The 23,746-nt window shown below is 40.1% G+C and overlaps 1 protein-coding gene across 3 annotated transcripts in view; it reads left to right on the top strand.

Moving 5' to 3' along the window:
- NCAPD3 (non-SMC condensin II complex subunit D3) overlaps nucleotides 1-23,746 on the top strand; it is a 65,740-nt gene that overhangs the window by 32,785 nt on the left and 9,209 nt on the right. For 2 of the 3 annotated variants that reach the window (XM_058687366.1, XM_058687364.1), the window contains exons 17-28: nucleotides 4,008-4,199; nucleotides 4,522-4,619; nucleotides 4,714-4,829; nucleotides 9,314-9,421; nucleotides 11,204-11,318; nucleotides 11,413-11,520; nucleotides 12,659-12,897; nucleotides 13,828-13,907; nucleotides 19,707-19,844; nucleotides 20,122-20,255; nucleotides 20,505-20,704; nucleotides 22,921-23,031. In XM_058687366.1, coding sequence (XP_058543349.1) covers nucleotides 4,008-4,199; nucleotides 4,522-4,619; nucleotides 4,714-4,829; nucleotides 9,314-9,421; nucleotides 11,204-11,318; nucleotides 11,413-11,520; nucleotides 12,659-12,897; nucleotides 13,828-13,907; nucleotides 19,707-19,844; nucleotides 20,122-20,255; nucleotides 20,505-20,704; nucleotides 22,921-23,031 — 1,639 coding nt within the window. The remainder of the gene's footprint in view (nucleotides 1-4,007; nucleotides 4,200-4,521; nucleotides 4,620-4,713; nucleotides 4,830-9,313; nucleotides 9,422-11,203; nucleotides 11,319-11,412; nucleotides 11,521-12,658; nucleotides 12,898-13,827; nucleotides 13,908-19,706; nucleotides 19,845-20,121; nucleotides 20,256-20,504; nucleotides 20,705-22,920; nucleotides 23,032-23,746) is intronic. The other variant, XM_058687365.1, reaches the window with a different exon arrangement.

Raw genomic sequence — 23,746 nt, 5'->3', positions numbered from 1 at the left:
GGTGATAACAGAGTTCTGGAGATGGATAATTGCACAACAGTGTGAATGTGCTTAACACCACTGAACTGTACACCTGAAAATGGTTAAAATGGTAAAAACTCTATTATCTATTTTAACAAAAGGAAAAAAAAAATATTTGCCCAAAGTTAGGAAGGAGAGTATAGAATTAGGGTCTTAAGTGTAAAGAAGTTTTGGAATAACCATTATAGAAAATGAGCTATGGTACAAATTCTCAAAGTGTAATGGATGGATTCATGAGCTCAGACTGTTTTGATCATAATATTAAGATGATATATGCCATTTTTCACTTTTATTCTTTCACAGAAGTACAGTACAGTTTTCTAGAACCGTATGATGATATTGAAGCAAATTGAATGCAGAAGCAGTTACAGTAATCCACCTGTCTTCTATTTAAGCCAGACTTTAAATAGATTTACGAAAGTATAGAGCAATGACACTCTTTTCACCAAGTTTATTTTGTTTTGAGAAAGATTGTTAACTTGTTTTTGTAAAGCAGTGCATCTGTTAACATGTAATTGGCTTATTATTTTTAGATTAATAGATAAATATTTTTAAATTTCTCAGTTTTAATTTTGGCACAACAAATATTGATAGATATGATGGCCCACAAAACCAAAGCTCTTCAAGGTGGTCTGTAGGTTTTGAGTTCAAAAGTGCCCAGAAAAAGAAAAAGGCACCCAAAAATGAAAAAGTATGAGAGCCACTGAACTTGAGAATGAATTTTTCAAAAAGGAGTATTAAGAAATATGAGGGCTAGCAGAATAGAGTTCTATAAACATTTGTAAACAAAATTTGTGACTTGTTCTTTGATAAACAGAAAGTAACTAGAAACATCAGCGAATGTTCAGGAAAAGAGACTTCACAGAACAGATGAATTTTGAATTTGAATCTTGAAGGTTCATAAGGGGGCAAAAGGGTATGTCCATGTAAAAGAAACAGCTGGTGCAAAGCCATAGAAGCATAAACAGTGTGCACTGTTCAGGAGCCAGAGGATTTCACTGCTGGGGAAATAGGGCTGGCTGGATATAAAATGAAACTGGAGAAGTTAAGCAGAGCCCAGATACTGCAGAGTTGTAACATAGCATTCTGAGAAGTTTGACTTTAGAGAAAACAGAGTGGCAGGGGGAGGCTGCTGGTGAATATGAAGTGGATGGGTAATACAGGGTTTTATATTTTAGGAAGTGTTAATCTTGAAAATAAAACACCCAGTTATTTTACCAGCAAAATGGGTTTATATGGAAGTAGCACAGAATTGCAATTCGAAACAAGCACACTGTGACAAACCACAAGAAAATCTGGAAATCAAAGGAAAGAACTGTTCTTCTTAAAAAAGAGAAAGTTGGGAGGGGCTGCTTTGAAGAAAAGTCCATTGAAAGAAAGTGAGAGTTCAAGGTGGCGATGGTTTCTCAATGGCAGAGTTGTGACAGACTCTCATTGGCTGGGCTGTTGCTGGGCAAGAAGAAATCCTTCCTCTTGCTGGAGTAGTAAAGGGCAGCTTGTTTGTTCCTCTTGGGTATGGGAGTCCTATCCCTTCCTCTTGGGTTTGCAGTTGATGACCAGTGGTAGGCATGAGAGCTCGCCATGTTGGCCTCCCAGCTCCACTGCCAGTGAGGTTTCCTCTATTCAGTTTCACAGGAAGGGTAGCAAAGGTGCTTATGTTGGGTGACCAGGAGCTGACTAGAATCTAAGAAAACAGGCCACCACTGAAGTGATTTAAGTTAAAGGTGATGAGGGCCTGCATCAAGGATAAGGCAGTGGGCATGAAGAGAATGGGGTATATTTAAAGATGTTTGGGGCGCCTGGGTGGCTTAGTCGGTTGAGCGTCCGACTTCGGCTCAGGTCATGATCTCACGGTCCGTGAGTTCATGCCCCGCGTCGGGCTCTGTGCTGACAGCTTAGAGCCTGGAGCCTGTTTCAGATTCTGTGTCTCCCTCTCTCTCTGCCCCTCCCCTGTTCATGCTCTGTCTCTCTCTGTCTCAAAAATAAATAAATGTTAAAAAAAAAAATTAAAAAAAAAAATGTTTAACAAGGGGAAGTACAGAGGTGGTAAAGGTTTGATTTGAGGGTTGAAAGAGATCAGTGTACTTCCTCTACTCAGGTTGCTCACAGTCTAGTGGAAAGAGACCAAATAAATTCACAGTTTTGGTAGACTCAGGAGCAAAGAGGGAGGGCATAGAGCAGTTTGGTAGTTTTTTGTCTTTGTTTTTGTTTGTTAATCTTTTTCCTTGTTTTAGCTATTAATGGTGGCAAGAGGTGAATTATTCCCAGAAGTGGAATAAATAGAAATTAACCAGGCAGCCATAATAGAGTTTCCAGACAGAAAATAACAATGCAAAGGCTTAGAGGCCTGAAGGCTCCATGAGGCTATCCAAAATAACTGGTCAATGGGATTACTGTTGACTGAGGTATGGAAAGCAGAGGCAGGAGATGGAGCCCAATTTAAATGTGTGCTTGCAATGCTTTGACATGTCTGAGTGGAGAGCTTTTGGTAATGGATGAGATCACCCAGCGTTCAGTTGTAGATAAGAGAAGAGGACTAAGAATAGAACTTTTCAAAATCAGCCATAAGAGTGATTTGAAAAAAGGAATTAGTGAAGGGAAAAGAACAGAGATCCAATAAGTAGACCAGAGTACAAGGGCAGAGAGAATGGTCAATAATGTCTAGTAGAGGTCATGGAAAATGGAGACTAAAGATAGTGGATTGATTTTGATACTAGGATAGAGGTCAGTGGTGCCGTACAAAAGACAGGTTGCTCTCTATTGAAAACATTCTGACTTGGTAGGGAGTGGCTTATGATCAACAATGGGGCTAATTGAGGGGTAAGCTAAATGAGGGAGGCTTTGGAAACTGTTCAACTCATGTGGAAGGGTGTGAGTTGTCCTAAGAGCAAATTTGAGGTTTCAACTGGAAGTTCAGAGAATTTTTCCCCATTCTGTTCACGTCTTATAGTAAACATTACTTAATATTTTGTGTGATTCTTTTTAATAAATTTTAAAATATTTACTGATTCCATGTGTTGTTTTTGGACCATAATCATATATGAGTTATGAGTTATCTGCAGTAAAACTCTAGATGTTTATAGACAGATTTTTTAACAATAGGTAATTTATTAAAACAATTTATATGGGCATGCTTATTGTATATAGATGTGTTTATTTTGTTACAGTTGCCTTCTGATGCTTTTAGAATTCCTTTTTTTTTTTTTCATTTAATGAGAAAGTCTTGGGGTGTGTGTGAGCATGTGTGTACGCACATGTGTGATCACATGTGTGTTCCTAGCAGTCTAAGAAAAATTAATTGTGGGAAGAAGTGTATTTTTCACTTTACTTAGATGTATAACACTGCATTTGTGCCATGGGTAATGTTTTCTCATCCAGTGCTGTGGGAGGAAGTCAAATAAATTACTTAAAACAACAAGTGACATAACACAAGCACTTTAATATACCAGAAGTATTTTTTTTTTTGTTTTACTTTTAAAGTGTTTGAAATATGGATTTCTGAATGGTATTGGTGGGTCATGGCAAAGTTTAGCTTGTTTAATATCACCATATTTAAATGCTAGGGTGCCATTTCTATCCATTCCTTCCATTCAAAAAACAACACTGTCTACATTTTTTTTTTGTCACTAAAACCCTATAAACTGTGGATGTATTTGTTATTGGTAACCTGTCCCTTAATGTTTGTATAGAAATTTGGGAGGGAATGAGGATAAGAAGGGTCTCAAGTGGATTACGAAATTTTATTCTTTGCTTTAAAAAGAAATACTTTAGAAGGGGAGAAATAAATATATCTTATTCTGTGTAATAAAAATTTTAAAGATACCTGATTTGTTATCAAATATGTCACTAGCCAGGAACTTCTGCATTGGCTTTCATGTGCCAGGGGAGTCCTGGAGCAGCAGAAGTTGATAACCTTTCACTGAGGGCTGTTCTGAACAGTTTTGTATATTTACAGTTACAATTCTGCTTTCCCATCTTTTTTCCAGCCGCTATTTAAATAAGGCTTTTCATATCTGGTCCAAGAAAGAGAAATTCTCATCCAGTTTTATAAACAATGTGATATCCTACACTGGCACAGAACATTCTGCACCAGCCTGGATGCTGCTTTCCAAGATTGCTTGCTCATCACCCAAGCTGGACTATACCAAAATAATAGAGTCCTGGGAGAAAATCAGCAGGTTTGCATGCTTATAATATAGTTGTTGATAGACACTAAAGATTCTTGGAAACAAAGCTCATGCCTTAAGGAAGTGGGCGTTTCCTAACTGTTTGTATACACAGGTCTTTAAATTCTGGCATAAAAACAAACATGAAAAATAAGAATCAGTTTTAAGCTTTCAGTTTTACCCTTTGTCCAAGTAAATTAAGTGCCTTAATGCTCCTACAACTTGACTCCTAAACCATGCTTCCTTACATTCCTCCAGTGTTAACAATCCAGAGAGTATTTTATTGGTGGCAGTGTTTATTTGTATGTTGATATTCCTTATGCCCTTTTCCTAGTCAACAGAATCCCAATCCAAACACCTTAGGACATATTTTATGTGTTATTGGGCATATCGCAAAGCATCTTCCTAAGAGCATGCGGGACAAGGTGACTGGTGAGTGTGTATTGGGGAATCTTGAAAAAGCTTTGCCTCTCACTTTAAATATATTTTAAGCAGTTAAATTTTGAGGGTTTTAATTTCTTTTTAGATGTGGTCAAGTATAAGCTGAATGGATTCCAGTGGTCTCTAGAGTTGATCAGCTCAGCTGTTGATACTTTGCAAAGACTCTGTAGAGCATCTGCAGAGACACCAATGGAGGAACAGGTACACTAGAAATTCTCCTGGATATGTTTGTTGTTTATCTGTACTTGGACATGTTACTCTGTTGTGAAGTTTGAGGAGTGTTCTCGGTGAAGAACCTATAAGAAATGGGTAGTCCCCAGCAGCTGATACTACAAGGAAACATTTATGTGACAAGCAGTTGACATTCTCTGAGAAGATCTTGGCTACTCGTGACACACGGTTCCCTCAGGAAGTCACCACCTTGGTTCTGGGTACAAGTGCCTTCTAGGAAGGCATGCCTTCTGGGCATATATTTTCTAATGAAAACTGCGCAGCTATTTTTTAACAAGTTGTAGCCTGGATGCTTACAATAGCTTTGTATCTCCTCCTCCTTCACTTCTACCTCATCCAAGAAGCTTAACCAATGATTCTCCACCTAGGCAGGGCGTTCCCTCGAGATCAGAAGATTTCTGATCATTTGATAGGTCATTCTCCTGGAAAATACCTGTCCTGTTACTAGAAGGCTAAGTTACTCTAACACCTCTTGCTTTATCAGAGCCTACAACTGATGTTCTCTACAGATGCATACACACAAATCCAAACCAGGGTTTTGTGTGAGACAGAGCATTACTTTGACTCCTTAAAAAGGTATCCATATCAGTTTTAATAATAAATTATTTTACTGCCATGTATCCTATTTTTATCATGAAATATACTCCTAGACAAAGCTAATCATAATGAAAAATTTTAGGGCTCGGGTGATAAATGATGATTTTAGAAGCCAAAGGTTAATTTAAATAATCGCTGGAATATATTTAAGTTTCCCAGAATAAAAATACCTTTGCTTCATCTGAGCTACCCAGCTACATTCCTTTGCTTCCTTTTCTTATATAAGTTCCTTAAAGAGAGTCCTTCCTTGATAAGTTACATCTTCTATTTGTAGGAACAGATATAATAAGAAAGTATATTATAACTTTTTTTTGCTTAGGACTTAAAACAGGTTAAAATGTACTTACCTAAAAATGCCCAGCTCTTTCCATGTAATTGGTGTCTGGTGTTTTCCTGGCATGTACCTTTTGGCTCATCTGATGAAAGGGATGCTTGTTTTGTTTGATTTTTCTAGCCGTTTATCTCTTGATCCAAGAAAAACTTTTAAATAAGGAGCATTACCTAAGTAGGGAGCATATTTGAATAGCAGAAAACAGGTCAAAACAAAGCAAAAAGGTGGTCACAAAGAAAGAATGATATAGGAAAACTGGGGAGAAATTTATATGGCAGATTATGAAACAGTCATCCCGCATTTCTCAGTGGCACACATCTGATTAATGGCAGAGCCATGCCTAGAACTAAGGCCTCTGATTGTCTTCCCAGTCTTTTCTTCACCAGCACTGGCTAGAGGAAGAGTGATCTATAGTACTTGGGGGGAGTCAGGGCCAGAAGCCACTGGCTTACTCACTAATGGCCCATAGTCGTTAGTTACATCATTGTTAGAGTCTGTGAGGAAGACAGAGTTATCTTAACATTTAAAAATTGAGAACTAGAGGGGCGCCTGGGTGGCTCAGTTGGTTAGGTGTCCGACTTTGGCTCAGGTCATGACCTCAAGGTTTGTGAGTTCAAGGCCCGCGTTGGGCTCTGCTGACCGCTCAGAGCCTGGAGCCTGCTTTGGATTCTGTGTCTTCCCCTCTCTCTTCCCCTCCCTGACTTGTGCTGTGTCTTTCTCTCTCTCTCAAAAATAAATAAACATTTAAAAAATTTAAAAATTGAGAACTGGAGAGAGATTATTACTATGTTAGAAAAAAGGCCACAATTGTAGCTTTGGCAATACCACTTCCCTTGGTAGTAGACACTGGACTATGCCCTGAGATTTTCCAGAATCTTAAGATATTTTATTTTTTTAAACACCTTTTTAACATTTACTTATTTTTGAGAGACAGAGACAGAGCACGAGTGAAAGAGGGGTAGAGAAAGAGGGAGACCCAGAATCCAAAGCAGCCTCCAGGCTCTAAGATGTCAACCCAAAGCCTGATGCGTGACTCGAATCCACGAACCATGAGATCATGACCTGAGCCCAAATCGGATGCTCAACTGACTGAGCCACCCAGGCGCCCACAGAACCTTAGGATATTTTAAATCTGTGTGACCTGGTTGTTTCCCCTAAACATACTTCTCTTTTTCTTTTCTCTATAAATGAACATTCTATATTTTACTGCAAAAAACAATTGCCCAAAGAACAGATGATCAGGATCTAGCTCAACAGCACTGTATATGAAAAGACATAGGTTTGGAGGCATTGTTGCTATAAGCTTGGTACCAGTTAATAGTGTTTTGTGACTGGGGCACCTAGATGACTCCATCAGTTAAGCATCTGACTCTTGATTTCAGCTCAGGTCATGATCTCACAGTTCATGGAATTGAGCCCCACGTCACACTCCTCACTGACAGCAAGGAGCCTATATGAGATTCTATCTCTCCTTCTCTCTGCCTCTCCCCTGCTTTCTCTCTCTCTCTCTCAAATAAATAAACTTAAAAAAATAGTGTTTTGTGGCTATTGAACAAAATCTATGAGATCTTGGACTGTATTAATGGAAATAGTGTCTATAGTAAGAGGGGTGATGGCCCTCTTTATACTGGTAAAATCTAAGTCATGTGCTGTTTAAAAAAAAAAGTTTATTTATTTTGAGACAAAGAGAGAGCATGCACGCTCAAGTGGGGGAGGGGCAGAGAGAGGGAGACAGAGAATCCCAAGCAAGCCCCACACTGTGAGTGAGGAGCCTGACATGGGGCTCAGTCTCATGAACTGTGAGATCTTAACCTGAGCCAAAAAAGGGTCAGATACTTAACTGACTAAGCCACCCAGGTGCCCCTAAGTCAGCATGTTCTAATTTAACTCCAGTGGCAACTCTATAGAGAAATGTTGATAAAATTGAATATATTGATGGGAGAGCAATTTGATGAGGTGATTACAAAGCAGGTTGTATAAGGAACAGCTAAAGGTCCTGGGTGTTTAGCAAGAAGGGAACAACTATGTGGGATAGGCTGCCTAGCTAAGTTGAAATACAGGAAGGACCATATAATGAAAGAAGAATTAAATTTATTTGGCATCACAGAGAACTGATTTGGACCAATGACTGGAAATTGCAAGGAGACAAATTTTGGCCAACCAAAGAAAAGCCATACAGAGGTCTGCCTACAAAGGAGGGATTTGCCTCAAAACATGTCCTGGGTCATTGGAGGTGTTCACAGAAAAACTGAACAACTTGATATGAATCCCGTGTGGAGAGAATCCCAGAATTAGATGACCATTACAATTCTCTTCCAGATTCTGTTATTCCAAAAGTTTCTAGTCCAACCACCCAGCCCAGTTCTAGGCTTGAGGCCTCACATAAGTTAACCTTTGTCTTCTTGCCAGGGTAGAGCATATGGATTTCAGAAGCTCTCTTGCCCTGGCTGTGCAACCTATTAAAATCTTAAGTGCAATAATTCTTTAAAAAGTAATAAAGACAATCATTTTGAAACATTTTAGGCCAAGTCAGACTAAAAATCATTTGGATCATAGTGAAAGTTTCCTGCAATGGTAAACATTGAACACTGTTTTGCAGTAGTGCTGCTGGGCCCCAGCTCCTCGCTGACAGTGTGGAACCTGCTTGAGATTCTCCACACTCTACCCCTCTCCCCTGCTCGTGTTCTTTCTCTAAAATAAAATAAATAAAACAGTGTCTTCCTAAGTCACCCACAGCATAATAGGGCAGACACACATGGAAACAGGTGATTTCAACATAATATATAATATTAGGAATAATATAATCATTCCTAAAAGAGAAGTGAGCATAGGGTAATATGGAAGTCTTGGGTTGGAGCCACTTAGTTCAACCTGGGTATTTTGGACTGGCCTCCTACAGGAAATGTAGTTAAAGTTGTAGAATGTGATTCAGCTCCCTTGCTTAGCATAGAAGTGTTGTGTACCAGCAGTGGTGACCCCTTGAGGTTATTTTAACTAATAAAAAGCACTGAAAACTTGTCTTTAAGGAATACATTTCAAAACAATAACAAATGTTTTTTTTTATTCCATGTCTTTAGAAAATATACTATTTACTATAGTAGTTACTTCACCATCTACACATACTGGACGAATTGTGATGTTTTTCTCTATTAAAGGAGCAGCACTGCTATTACAGAACTCTTATCAGTTAGGGCGCTAGATCTTCCCAGATATTTGCCTTTTGCTCTTAAAGGGCACATGTAGAAAGATATGATATCTACACACACACACACACATACATATTTATGGCATCTATATATGTGTGTGTGTGCTGTATATATGTACTGTTCTTTGTAAATTCTGCTTAGTCCTTATAGGCAGATTGCTAAAAGAGCAAAGATCCAAAAGCATGATGGCTGAGGCTTCTCATAAGGCTTCTTATGGTTTATGCCTTTGAAGACCATAGAGTTTCTTCTGAGACAATTGTTTCATGGACAGTCTAGTAGATGTGTGGGATCCTTCAGAGATTACCTTTGACTTGCTGCAGGAATTACTGAAGCGGGTGTGTGGGGATGTCCTCTCCACCTGTGTGCAGTCTCTGTCCAACATAGTTCTGAAGGAAAGTGGCCCTGGGGATGTGGATGAAGACCTGTTCGTAAGTAATTACTTTTCTTAACTATTGTTTTCCTTTATAGCAGCTGGGATTTTCTAAAGATGACTTTCTAATGTGTATTTCTAATACTATTAGCAAGAAAAGGATTTTTCTAGCCTAGAGCTTACTCTTCTAAAAAGAAGAATTTCTGTGTTGGTGACCGACCTATTCATTTTTCTCTCATGTTCTTATTATCTGGGGGAAAACTTGATGGGATATACTTCATCCAGTTAGAGCCTGTGAGGTGCCTGATCCATTAGGGAAAACACAGGGCATATTATGAAATAATAGGGCAAGAAAAGAATAAAGTGAGGGTGCTCCTTGTTCTTTTGGTTTGTTTGTTCAATATGTTTTTAAATTCTAATGTGTCTGCTAAGCTGTTTGAATATCAGATTGTAGAGCTAGGGAATCATGTGGAGCCGTTCTGAACCATGCCTATAATACAGTAAAATATTTGACAACTAAAAACACAAATAACGTTGGAGCAGCAAGATTGGGTGACATGGCACCCTGCTTTAGAAATTTTGTTGGTGCCAGAGAGTCCTGTGTGCCAGTAAATGTGCAATTTCCCTATTCACGTAACTGACCGTCCACAAAACATGTTGCAGTCATTCTGGCTCCAACATCTGACACTCAGTAAAGCAAATAACGAGCTGCTTCTTCATGCTCTTCAGTATAAGCCATCATTTCACCAGAACTGGCCATTTTCCTCATCTGTTCCTCTCCTCTGTGCTTGCCTGCTTTGCCACCTCACATTTGTACCTTGAGACCAAAGACTATGTTGAGATTTGTGACAAGAGACCGGTTGTGCTGAGGCATTAATGTGAACACTTCAGTAATAAAACTATTATCAGTAGGAATCCACACATTTCAGTGCAGGGGGCTGTGACGTGTAGGATGGCCCCATCCCAAGCTTTCTAGAGGGTCTTGCACCTCTAATTTGAGCAGCTACTGCCCAAACTAAGAAAAATGCTTGTCATGACCAGAGAGTTTTTCCTTCTAAGATTTTTCTTTTCAACTGTTAAATATGTCACCAAAATCTACCTTTCAGTCAAAATATATGTGGAGAAGTTTTGCCCTATATAATATTGTTTACTTCACTCTTCTTTAAATATAATGTAAGTATTCCTTTCATCCACTAAGAGATACATGTTCAGGATTTTTTAAATATACATACACTTACTGGCTTCCTCACTCTAAGCCTTTCACATTTTACTGTTTAGCCTCACCCTTGCTTCTCTGGGATAAATTAAAACCAGTGTTATTAACTATCAAGTTTTATGTTCTTAATAAACACACAGTAGAAGCAGCTGTGAGGAAGCTAGCACTTACACGTTTTTGATAGGAGTCTAAATAGTAAACCAATCAGGAACACCCTTTGGAAATATGTTTTAAAATGTAAAACAACTTTATGCCCTTTAAACCCTAGATTACTTCTAAGGAAGTGGAACAGTACTTAAAGGTGCAAAAGTGTTCCTCAGAGGGAATGCAAACAATAGCAAAGGATTAGAAACAATGTAAATGTTCATTAATAATGGAGTAAACTATGATAACATCATAGTTTTTAATGTACTTATGTAGTCATTAAACATATTAACTATATATATTGACATAAAAGGTAGAGTGAATTTTAGCAAGTAATGACTAAGTTTTCACAGTGACTATTTTTATGAAAAAAATGGTTGTTTTAATTTGGGGAACAAAAAAATATTGACATGTCTTTAATCTAGCTAGAGTTAATTTTTCTTTTGCCTTATTATATTGCAAAACCAATTGTTTTTTCAGGTGAAGTACATTTTTACCTTGGGAGATATAGCCCAGCTTTGTCCAGCCAGAGTGGAGAAGCGAGCCTTCCTTCTGATTCAGTCCATCCTCGCTTCTTCTGTTGATGTGGATCATTGTAAGGCACTTGAAATTATCCTCTGCATGTGCTATCTTAAGGCGGACTTGGCCCCTGAGATACTGTAAATAAGTCCTCTTTTCCTTCCTTGTAGCAGCATCACCTCCAGGTTGCAGTGAAGCCCCAGCGTTTCAGCCACTCTCCCAGGTCAGAGGCTCTGTCATGCCTTCCGTGATCAGAGCACATGCCATCATTACCTTGGGTAAGTGGGAATAATGTGGGGAAAGTATTGTTTGTTCAGTTTAGTTCCATAGGTAGCTTTTTGTCTCAAATAAGCCAGCCTTAGTAAATATGTTACATACACGGAGCTAGTGTTTATTCTAGCTCTTGTGAATTTGGAAGGGAATTCTGATAGCAACCCCCAGCTCAGAGGCATACCAGAGTGCTGATAATGAGAGCCCTCAGTTGGCAGCTACCCTAGATGATCAGACTCAAGGCACTCCCTGGAGGGAGCTTTTGTTTTTTATGTTAATTTATCACAATTATACCTGTCCTGTGGGTTGTTTTTTAATACTCATAATGCAGCACCATAAAGTCTTCATCAAGACACTACACTAATCAGAATCAGGCGCTACATTGATTTCTGGGAATGAAAAAATAAATTTGCAGTTCAGTTCATAAAAGGAGATAGTTTATCTGATACTTACCAGAACTGGTAGATGAGCTATTAAACATTTCCCCATGGACTCAAATTGTTGTTAATCTTGAAAAGGTAGACCTCTGTGCTATACTTTAATTTTTTTTTAAGTATAACTATGTATTTTATGCTGGATAGGATTTATGAAATTTTTTGTAATAGCAGTTATTTTTCAAAAATTTAAGAATTGTGAATGAGAGCAAAACATTCCCCAGGTCACAAAAAAATACAAACCAACAAAACTCAACAACAGCCTTCCTTCTCCTAACTGTGAACGAGAAATAAAATGAGGTGGTTATTCTTTCCTGTTTGCCTAGCTCAGATTGCGAATTCATTGCTAAACTTTTTAGCTATTAGATTTTGTTAGTCATTTTGAAGGGAAGTAGATAACTCTCAAATTCAAATGTTGACTTTAAAAAGAGGATAGTTTTACTCCAGTGAAGGAACATCTCTTAGTGTATGTCTCGTGGAACCCTGGAGGGGCCGAGGGGTCCCCCCCCCCCCGGAGCGGGGGGGACATTATTTTTAGGTATTTTGAACCTCCTTATATTTAGTAGTATGGGTTTATTTTTTATTTTGTCTTGTTTGTGATTATTGACATGATATTTTAACTTTGATCAAGTAAAATCCATAGCAAGATATATCTGGAGAAAATTTAGGCATAGAGTTATTAGAGTCAAGACATCTTCATCTTCTGTGACAGGTAAGTTGTGCTTACAGCATGAGGATCTTGCAAAGAAGAGCATCCCAGCTCTTGTGCGAGAGCTGGAGGTGTGTGATGATGTGGCTGTTCGCAACAATGTTGTCATTGTGATGTGCGACCTTTGTATCCGGTACACCGTCATGGTGGACAAGTACATTCCCAATATCTCCATGTGTCTGAAGGATTCAAATCCATTCATCCGAAAGCAGACACTCATCTTGCTTACCAATCTCTTGCAGGTATGTATGAGAATTGGGCCCGTCATTTTTTTTTCCTTCCACTATTTCTTCTGGTTTCAGGGAATATTTGAGTAGTATAGGAAATGTGCTGCTCTGTAATAGAATCAAAAAATAATCAGCCTGTTCTCTGGTTTAAAATATCATTCTACTGTTCTGTACAGCCTTCTTAAACAGATTGTTACTTCCTAATACTTGTTTTGGGTGTATGTTCAGATATCCCATCAGCCAAAATGAAGTTTCATGTTTGCAAATAAACTCCATGCAAGGATTAGCCTGCTCAGTGGACAGTAGTTCTAGTTCCGATTCTGTCATTCTTGACTTTGAACAAATCAGTGCTTCTCAGACATAACTTCTTTTGTGAAGTGAGGATCATATCTGCCCTGCTGTTTCAGAGTTGCTCTGAGAGTCCAATGAGACATTTTAGTGGGCAAAAGAGCTTCGTGAACTCAGAACTCTCAGTGAACAGAGCATTCAATGTTTTTCTTCCCACTGAGAACCTATGTTTAGCCTCTAGTGAGGAAGGAAATATTTGATCTTTAAAAAGAAGGCATTTAACCAAGTTGTATATCTATTCTAATATGTTCTGTAGGCTTATTTTTTTACGTGGTTGGTTAGGTACCTGACGAAGGCACCATTGGCACTCTCCCTTTTAAAGCCATGTGCTTTGAGTCATTTTCCTAATAGAGTAGATATGATGCTCTTCTACCCACATATCCTTCCACTTCTCTTCGTGATTAACAAATGTATGTGCTTTCAAGATGGTTGGGAAGTGAGTGCTAACAAATTGCGCTAATGTGCCACAGACAGACTGAGTAGCTGACAGGTGTGATGTTAAACAAAAGAAAGTTAACAGTTGGTTTTATAACTGAATGCATTTAAAGTTTGTATATTACAATTCATCCTTAAACATTCCGGTTTCTCTTCGTACAGGAAGAATTTGTGAAATGGAAGGGCTCTCTGTTCTTTCGATTTGTTAGCACTCTGATAGATTCACACCCGGACATCGCCAGGTAACTTTCCTCACATGTCAGATAATTGAACGATTTACCAAATTTCTGGTATATATTAGATTTCTTTTCTCTAAAATTGGTTTAGAGTTGAGTTATTTAGGATTTAGTGAGCTTTTGATAGTTGCCAGGAAACTAGCAGATTTTTAAGCTATATAACAAAGCTTTATTTTTTTGTTTATTTATTTTGAGAGAGAGAGAGAGAGAGAGAGGGCAGGCACATGCAAGTGGAGGAGGAGCAGAGAGAAAGGGAGAGAGACAATCCCAAGCAGGCTCCATGTTGTCAGCGCAGAGGATGATCTGTGATCCTGAGATCATGACCTGAGCCAAAATCAAGAGTCGGACACTTAAGCAGCTGAGCCACCTAGTGCCCCAACAAAGCTTTATTTTGCACATAAATAAAAAAATAAATAAATTGCTCATCCAGATTGACTATTAAATAATCTCAGAAATTACTACATTTGCTAACATTGTTGATTCTTCCCTAAAGGAGTAATGAACAGCAGTATATGACTTTGTCATAGTAAATTATATGGAATTTTAGCCATTAACTGTTGACTTAACTGTGTTGATTTCTAGGCCAATAAAATGTCAGTTTTGATGGAGTTAAGGCTTTCTTTAAGTGTAGAAATTATAAAGAAGAAATTCTAGGAATTAAGACAATCACACAGTGTAAAATGAGATTATACAAATTACAAGGCTTCCCTATCAATTCCCAAGGAATTGGAAGGGAAGGGAATTGCTTTGTCACTTGTTAATTCCTATCATTCTATAATTTTTTTAAGGATTTATTTTCAAGGGGATGAGAAATGATCCCACAGAATTAGTTAACCTTGATTATGTTGCATGAATAATTCTTTTTAAAGCAAGTCTGCAATTGGAAAATAGAATGTTGAATGCCATGGCAAAAGCTGCCACAGTTGGGAAAAGGTCTTTATAGAGTTCATTAACTATAAATAGCTTATAATAATGGGTCCCTCTGCTTCTAAATATGGTCACCAATGATTTACTCTGAGTTCCATGGAAGAATTTCTGTTCAGTTTTCTTTGGGTATAATTTTCCAAGAAGGAATATTTTACATACTAAACTAGTAGAAGGTTAACATTCCAATTAATGCTATCTAGAATCAGAAATAAAAAGCTAAGACTATTACTTTTTCTTTGTGTATATAATTGAGAGAGAAAGGACCAAAATAGCGATGCATTGCCCTCTCACCTTTACTCTGCTACCATAAGATTGGCTGTCATGGCGTTCTCTATACAATGTGTAGCCCAGAAGCTGGCATAATTAGAAGTGTTGAGAAGGTTTTCACATGATAAGCCTGGGAGGTAAGATTGGTTGTTTAACTTGCACTTTTGGGTTTACTTACTTTTCTCAGCTCCTATGCATGTATGTTAACAAGAGCATTGATCAGAATGTAACATACACAGAACCTGTTGTATAGGCGATCAGAGTATGAATCAGAAAGAAATTAGAAAACCGGATAGGTAATTACACCATAGTAAAATTATCAGTGCCTCTTACAGTATTTTGATACTTCTTTTTTAAGTCTATTTTATCCCTATATTGTGGGTGTGTTTAAACAGTTGTTCAAATGTGGGTCCTGATTTTCAGCTTTGATAAGCTGATGACTACCTTTGTTAACTGTAATTTAAATTAGTCTCTTTCCCTAGTTTTAGGTCAGGCCAGTCTGCTTACATCAAACACATTAGTTTTTCCATATGTATCTACTAATACAGATCTTCCAAAGAGACTAGTGACAGAGCCTGTTGCATTTATTTCTGGCCCAGGAGGATTTCCTGAAGATTCTGGCATGAGCAAATTCGCATGACATTTTTAATTGGTCATACACACCCACAATTTGGAGGCTGCAAAATTGTATTGATGTACTTTCCCCTCCCCCTGCAAGGTGGTGTCCTTGTGGTACAGCATTCACAGATTGAAAGGTTACAGGCTGATTGTTTTGAGGTTAACTGGGCAAATGCTGCAGAAGTGCAAAAGACGGCCAGAGAGATTCAAGGTAAGAGAATGACTAAGATAACGGCCATTGAGATAGAAAAGGAAGTAAAGACAGAGATTGTTTGGTTTGGAGGAGAGGAAGTGAGTACCTAGAGGGCTTAGTGAAGCTGTGGAACAAGAGGAATGGGGATGAGGTCAGAAAGCTGGAAGGATATGTGTATGTGATCATGAGGTAGATTAGCTGACTTCAGAAGTGGGTGTTCCAGGTGTAGTGACATGTTCTGGATGGGGCTGCAGAGTAGGTTCCCAGAGCATAGACGTAAGGGTCACTAGAGCCGATGTAATCAGAAAAACAGAAAGTTAGGGGTTAAATGAGCCCATCTGTAGACATTGAAGATGCTCTGAGAGATTGTCTTGGTCAATTCAGATAGTTACAACAAAATACCACAGACCTAGTAGCTTATAACAACAAAAATTTCTTTCTCACCTTTTGGAGGCTGGAAGTCTGAGACCAGGGCGCCAGCACGGTTGGGGTCTGGTGAAGGTCCTCCTCCAGATAGCTAGCTTCTGTTTGTATCTTCACATGGTAGAAGGGATGAGAGATCTTTCTGGGGCTTATTTTATAAGGACATTAATCTCATTCACTAACCCCAAAGGCCCAGCATCCTAAGACCATTTCCTTAGGGTCTAGGTTTCCAACATAGGAATGGGGCAGGGGTGGGGGACACAATATTCAGACCATAGCAGTGATGCTGGGATCTGGAATGGAAAAAACTAAAAGTAGGAAGTGGTTACCAAGCAGTTGGGGGGCAAATAGATAGCCAGAGCCTCTGTAGAGAAGGCTCTGTAGAAAAGGTATTATTACATGGACCAGGTGGAGGAAGCCAACCCACCATTCCCTCTTTCCTATACCTTCTTCAAATAGCCTTTTCTTCAGAGCACTTGTGGCAGCATATTTGTATGTATAACATCTCTCTACCTGCTAGAAAATAAGCATCCGGGAGGGGCCAAGATTTTGTTTTGTTGACTGCGGTATCCCTAGCACCTAAAAGAGAGCCTGAGACTAAGTGGACCCTCAATGAACATTTCATAAATGAATGAATGAAAATATTATGACAGGGGGGCGGGGGTAGTGGGTGTGGGAATATGGTCCTCCTTCCTCGACTCTGGCATTTGGGAGAAGCAGCAAGTGGCCTTCCCTTAAGAGGACTGTGGGAAACGGTGTCCCCAGAGGAAAGCCAGCCCTGACTTGTGAAGAAGGGAAGTGTGGAGAGGGGAGAGAGCTGACTCCTGGGAAGTACAGTATACACTGTGGAAGCACTCAAGGCCAGGGAAAGGAGACATGGGAAGTGAGATGAGGAGAAAAGAAACAGAACAGTATAGGGATGTGAGAGAGATGAGGAGGACTGGGTAACAAGGGGGCCTGGATTTGGGGTGTAGCCAAGGAGCACATAGATGTGGGAAATTACTTACCTCAGGTTTCAAAGAGAATTCTGGCATAAGTCGGTCTGAGATAGACCATGTTGTAGGCCAGATCAGGAATAGGAGTCCATGAACAGTGGCCTTTATTGAACAGATAGCTGCTTCAGAATAGCATTTGGCATGGGAAAACATCTGAAAATAGTCAGATTTTTATGTTCCTGCTAATACTGAAAGTGGAAGTAAGGCTGTTTGAAATCTGGATTTGGATTCTTACTAAGAGAGTAATAATTGTTTTCTACAAGATTATTATGACCCAGATTTAGCTGGTCTTCTATATAATACAATTAATGCTGTGTAAAATGTCTACAGGGTATCCCTGAATTGGTGGTGTGATTACATGCTGTTTCTTTTAATTGTCCTGAGGGATGAGAAGTGGTGGGAAAGGATGCTGAGATCTTAACTTAGTGCGGTGTCTTTGGGGCTGTTGAAGCTTTCTGTTCCAGGTACCTGAAGAGTGCTGCCTTCTGCCACTCTAAAGGAATGCTCCAGGAAGCACTGCTTGGACTGCTCATTTTTTTTAACTTTACAGCTGACAAACAAACAAACAAAAAAATGCAGAATTGTCTCTCTTCCCCAGTTTGTCAAGCTAGTAAGATCTGTGAGTTTGATCCAGTCAGGGATGAAATGTACCCTTTTAAGCCCCAGTAAATGCAGCAGCAGGATTAGTGCTGGATGTTACCCCATTGACTGTGGTTTCTGGCTTCTCATGATGCAGAGCCCTCTCACTCTGCTTCCAGCCCTGAGCATGTGAATCCTTTGCATAATTTGTTACTATTAGATATATCTGTGTAGTTGGTTAAGCCAGTTATTCACTAGGGAGTAGACTGCAGTATCTTGCCCATCAGTTAGTTCCCTCTCCCAGTATGTATTCTTGACCTGAACTCCGAGTAGAGGAATGTTTGACATCAAGTTGAAGCCCGTAAGTTGAAGCTCAGAGCAGCCCTTCTTCTTGCAGAAGAGTTCCTGGATTCTGTTTGATCTTATTGTCATGTGAATGACTTCAAATATGAGGAGAAAATGCAGGTAGTTGTAAGAACTGCTGTGCCATGGAAGGTTAACCGTAATAAGACACTGCAGAAAGTGACATCTTGTTGTTTTGGAGGGAATAGTTTTTGTTTACTTAATGGTGGTCACAAATGGCTCCTAGATCAGTAGGTGCTTCTAGCTGGCCTTAAGTGAAATTCTGCTTGGGAGATTCCCTTTATGATACAGAGTTGTACTTGTTTTGGGTTCAGAATGTCAGGCTGCTCCCTTATTTCCTGGGTGAATGAATAGATAAAGTGCTGCTATTTACAGTGAAATTTTTACCTAGGCTTACTTCAACATCGTTTTTGGAACTACCTTCTTTAAGTTTTAATTGATGGTGTGCTTTGAATACAGAGTGATTTTAATATTAGCCTCAGAAGGATCATTAGGGGAAGGTGAATCTCCTGCAAGTCCTATGCATTCCAAAGCCAAGAATTGTTTTGGGTCATCCTTGTCACTACCACCCACCCTTGAGAGCTGAGTGGTGCCCCTGTGCAGGTTGAAATTGCATTTATCTCTGAAATGAAATTAAGACAGTCGTCTGCACAATCTGAATGGATCAGAGCCAGCCTTGCACCACCCCATACTGTTCCCTGGGCAAACTCTCTCCCCTACTAAACAAACTGTCTGAGGCCTGTAGTTAGATAGCCTGCCTTTGTCCATGTCCATTTGACTTTGGAAACTGTTAGTGTTTTGCTCTTCAGGTGGGTGCGGTGCTGGTGACATCAGTATCTCATGTTGGATGCCTCTCCAAGATTTGGGGGCACAGGAGAAAGGAGAGTGCCCAGGGCTTTCTGATGAGTCCAAAGCTCAGTGAGAGCCCTTCGCTATCTGTGCTGACCCAAACTCTGAGGCTCTTGTAATTAATCCCAATTCTTGAAAAAGTCCCAGTTACTAAAACAGGTTTTGCTCATTATTGTGGGCAACAAACCTCAAAGTGGGGTGGGGAAGCCAAATATTCATTTTTTGGTGGTGGTTTGTTGTTGCATCAGCCATGAGGACCACAGGGTTTTGCTTAAAAGAGCAATTTGGGGGCAGTTGGTTGTTCTCCCACATTTGAAGTGTAGCTGAATAATAACACCTTGTTAGAATTTTGAAAGGAATCCTTGTAGAAAAAGCCTTTATGCTGACCTTGGATTCAAAAAGGAGGCTGTTGAGCAAGGACAGACAAAAGAAGCTAAATTTGTATCTTGCTTTTGATCTGAATGAAGCTGGGTATTGGGATAGATTACATATCCCTCTCTCTTGTTCACATCTCAGCATTCTTATGTAATTTTAGAGACTGTCTGCAAACCGCAAACAGGTCTCTTTCTTCTGTTTCCTCCTTCTTTGCAGTTTTGGGGAGTTTTGCCTGGCTCACCTGTTACTGAAGAGGAATCCTGTCATGTTCTTCCAGCATTTCATTGAGTGTATCTTCCACTTCAATAACTATGAGAAGCATGAGAAGTATAACAAATTCCCCCAGTCAGAGAGGTTAGTGAAGCTCTTGGGAAGGGCTGGGTGAACGGACACGGCCCCGGCATTCCTTGTGGTGGCCTTCCTTCTCTTGGCCAGTGACTCCAGGCAGTTCACCCATGCAAGTAGCATCCTAAAGGAGGTGCCTCTGGGAAGCACTGTCTGTCATCTCCTCTGTGCACTTATGTAAGCCTTGCGTAGACGGCTTTTAGGATGCTGCAGAATGCTGTAGAAAATAATGTCCTTGTACCCTTGCCCACGTGATGTGTGATAAAATTGTCCCATTTTGCTATAGAGAGAAGCGGCTGTTTTCACTGAAGGGGAAGACAAACAAGCAGAAACGAATGAAAATCTACAAGTTTCTTCTGGAGCACTTCACAGATGAACAGCGATTCAATATCACTTCTAAAATCTGCCTTAGTATTTTGGGTAGGCCTGGTGTGTTTGGGATAAAGTATATGTTTCCAAATGAAATACTGTGTGGCTAGTGCAGACCAGCAGCAAATGAGACCCTCGTACTGTGGGAGGACCCCGTTTTTGCTTTCTTTGACATCAGCTGTGCCAATGCAGACCCCCACCTTGAAGCCAAGAGGAGCCCTCCTAGCTCTGTGGGATACATTTCCCCCACCCTGGGGCTGGACTCTTTCTCAGGGGCTGATCTTTTGTGCTCTTTTCCAGCATGCTTTGCTGACGGCATCCTGCCGCTGGACATGGAAGCCAGTGAGTTGCTCTCAGATACATTTGAGGTCCTCAGCTCAAAGGAGATCAAGCTTTTGGCTATGAGATCTAAAGCAGATAAGGACCTGCTTATGGAAGAAGATGACACAGCCTTGGCCAATGCAGTCATGCAGGAAGCTCAGAAGAGGCTCATCTCACAAGTGAGTTTGTTGTTCCATAAATGGGCCTGTTTACGCCCATGCTTCTCTGTCCGCCCCCTAACTACTGGTGGTCTACCTCAGATCCAGATTTCATTCTCACCCATGGCCTTAAGATGCACCCCAGTGATGATGTTTCTGCCTCTGTGTTTCTAGCTCCAACTTCTCTCATGGCCTGAACACATCCCACTTGCCTGCCTGAATGTGCCACAGACACTTCAGGCTTACTGTGGCAAAACAGAGTTACTCATCTCTTCCTCCTCTTTGTCTCTCTTCCCACAGTCTACTGTAGAGAAGGAGACTGTTATCTACCAAATTGTCCATTAGGGAACCTGAAGTCTGGCATGCCAGGTGCATGCTTCCTTTGGCCAGAGTGTGAAAACTGGGATTAGACTGATTTCAGGGAGTGCTAAATTGCCATAGTCACAAGGCCCCAGTTCTTACACCTGGCCTCAATTACTAGGCTCTATTTCCCACCTGAGCCCTGAAAACTTTGGACCTCAAAGAAATAGATTTTGATGTCATTCAGTGTGTCAGCAGATCCTATATATTTTATCTCACAAACCCATCTCTCTACCCCATTCCAACCAGTTCTGCACACACTTAACCTGGTGCCATTTCTGGCACCCTTTATGTCTCTAGTTTCTTTCTGTTCCAGGCTGTGTACCACTTTGCTGCCACAGCAGTCTTTCTTAAGGACAAATTGGATCATTTTATCTTCCTGGTTAAAAGAGACTTGGAGGGAGATTGGCTGCAAAGGCAGCAGGGAACCTTCAGGGTGATAGATTACAGGTGGTTATGTGGACGATAGTGTTGGTTAGTCACCTCTGTACTGTTGTCAGACTCATCAAAGTGTTCACTTAACATGGGTAAATTTTATCACATCTAAGTTATAGCCCACTAATGCTACCTTTAGTCAGTCGTTTGGTGGCTTCCAATCATCTTCTGAGTAAAATCCTGATTCTTTTTCAAGACACACAGAGCTGTTGGGTGTCCCTCCGCCCTTGCGCCTCCCGTCTCTACGCCCCCCTCCTTGACCATCCCATCCAGGTCACTGTTGGTCCCTTGGGTAGAAAGCGTCGCTTCTGCCGTTGTGTCTTTGTGTGCTGCCCGTCTGTCTGCCTGCAGGGCCTCTCCCTCCCTGTCCTCCTTTCCTGCCACCAAACTCCTACATCTTTTCAAAAGACGCCCCTGCCTCTCTAGGCATCCCTTGTCTATAAATCCCTCACCATCCTGCCAGCTGTCACACCATGCCACACATCAGAGCACACAGTTCTGGTCTAGAAGCAGCTTGAAGGCAAGAATTCTTGGCTTCGTTTCTACATCCCCAGGGGTTAGCTTTGTGTCTGGTACAGAGAAGGCATTTGATAACATTTATTGAGTTGAATTCACTTAGACCACTGTTTAAGACTATCCCTATACTTAACCATCTGCTCAGACTCATATTTAAGTGTTTATTTCTCTACCAATTGCCCTTCTATTTCAGGAGCTCTGATAAGACGTTTTTAGAAATAGTGATTTACAAGGAAGGAACCTATACTAGTGAGTATAAATGAGAGGAAAAAGAATACTTGTCAGATTCAAAATGATAAATCTTACCACATATGAGGGCTGTTATAATGATTATTTTTAATTCTAAGAGATTTATTACAAAATATTTGTGGCTAGTGACCATTCATGGTAAAGAATTTGAAGCCTTGGTCAAATCAGGTACTATATAAATACATAACCCTTTTCTAAATGTATGCAAAGTTTAGACACACACAAAAAGAGAGAGATACCAAATTGACTCATGTTTGCTGTTCTCAACTATTTGTCATTTCACATCAGGAAAAAAAAATGTCTCTTTTGGGTAGCCAGATTTGAGCTCATTTTCATTCCTCCTGAGTGGAGGAATGGAATGCATCTGAGATGGATTTGTATGGACGTTTGGAGCTTGTTGTCAAGTTATTCAACATTTTTCTAATTCCCGCTTCTTGTTTAGAAAGTAAGAATAGCCTCATCCTCCTTCACAAATCCTTCAGAATGTTTTGAGGTAATGCTTATAAAGTCTCCAGGACAAAGGTGCTGGGTCCTCTACAATCTCCAGTATCATAATAAAAAAATAAGAAGCTTCTGTAGCACCCTAGATTGGCTGTACAGAAAGAACTAGGTCAAGGAGAAGCCTTTGTCTCAGAACTTTATCCACCTAAAACATGCCTTTGTTTGTGTTACTACAGGTTCAGAAGAAGAATTTCATAGAAAATATTATTCCAATTATCATCTCCCTGAAGACTGTGCTAGAGAGAAATAAGATCCCAGCTTTGCGGGAACTCATGACCTATCTCAGGGTAAAATATGACCTTGTGCTTTGTGGTTGGGGTGTCTCCCGTCTCCAGCTCAGTAGTCAGAATCTGTAGCAGTTATGATGGTGCAGTTGGTCAGTGAATTTAGGAGCTCAAACTGCTACAAAACCAGCTTCATATTTTTCTAGAACTAGACCAGCCAGACAGCCCTTTGACTGTGGGGGAGAAGAGAGAGAGTTTGACCATAGGTTCCACAGAAGGCAGTTCTTGCCTTTTTCATGCAATTGAGTTTATGAAGGGCTGACCCACTGTACTGAGCATGTGTGTCCTTGATGCCAGTTTTGAGATTTAGTTCTGAAAGCTTTCTCAGCTAGGGTCAAGGTACAAAGGTATCATCTTAGTTCATTCTGGTGAGGGATAAAGTGACTGGGCATCATGTTTAATTTGGGGGTGTTTACCTTTAAGACTTCCTCTGCATCAGGAAATAGCAGTCGGTCTTGGGGAGCACTGATGGGGCTGGGCTGCCATCACCGGTGGAATCCAAAGCCATCAAAGGTTGCAGTCTAAGCACCCAAGATAAGTGGACTTGCCGTGCAGATATAAATGAGGCCCCTGACCTTTCTGGCAAAATTTTTCGATCAGAAATAAATGCAACATTTTTTCCTTTCTCTGTTTACACTATGCTATTTTCTTCCCCCCAAAAAAATGCTAAAAATTTTTTTTGCCAATAAGGGCTACCACCAAATTGAATGTAAATTCT

This window comes from Neofelis nebulosa, chromosome 10 (assembly GCF_028018385.1).
Source record: "Neofelis nebulosa isolate mNeoNeb1 chromosome 10, mNeoNeb1.pri, whole genome shotgun sequence".
NCBI lineage: Eukaryota > Metazoa > Chordata > Mammalia > Carnivora > Felidae > Neofelis > Neofelis nebulosa.
This window is presented reverse-complemented; position numbering and strand designations above follow the sequence as displayed.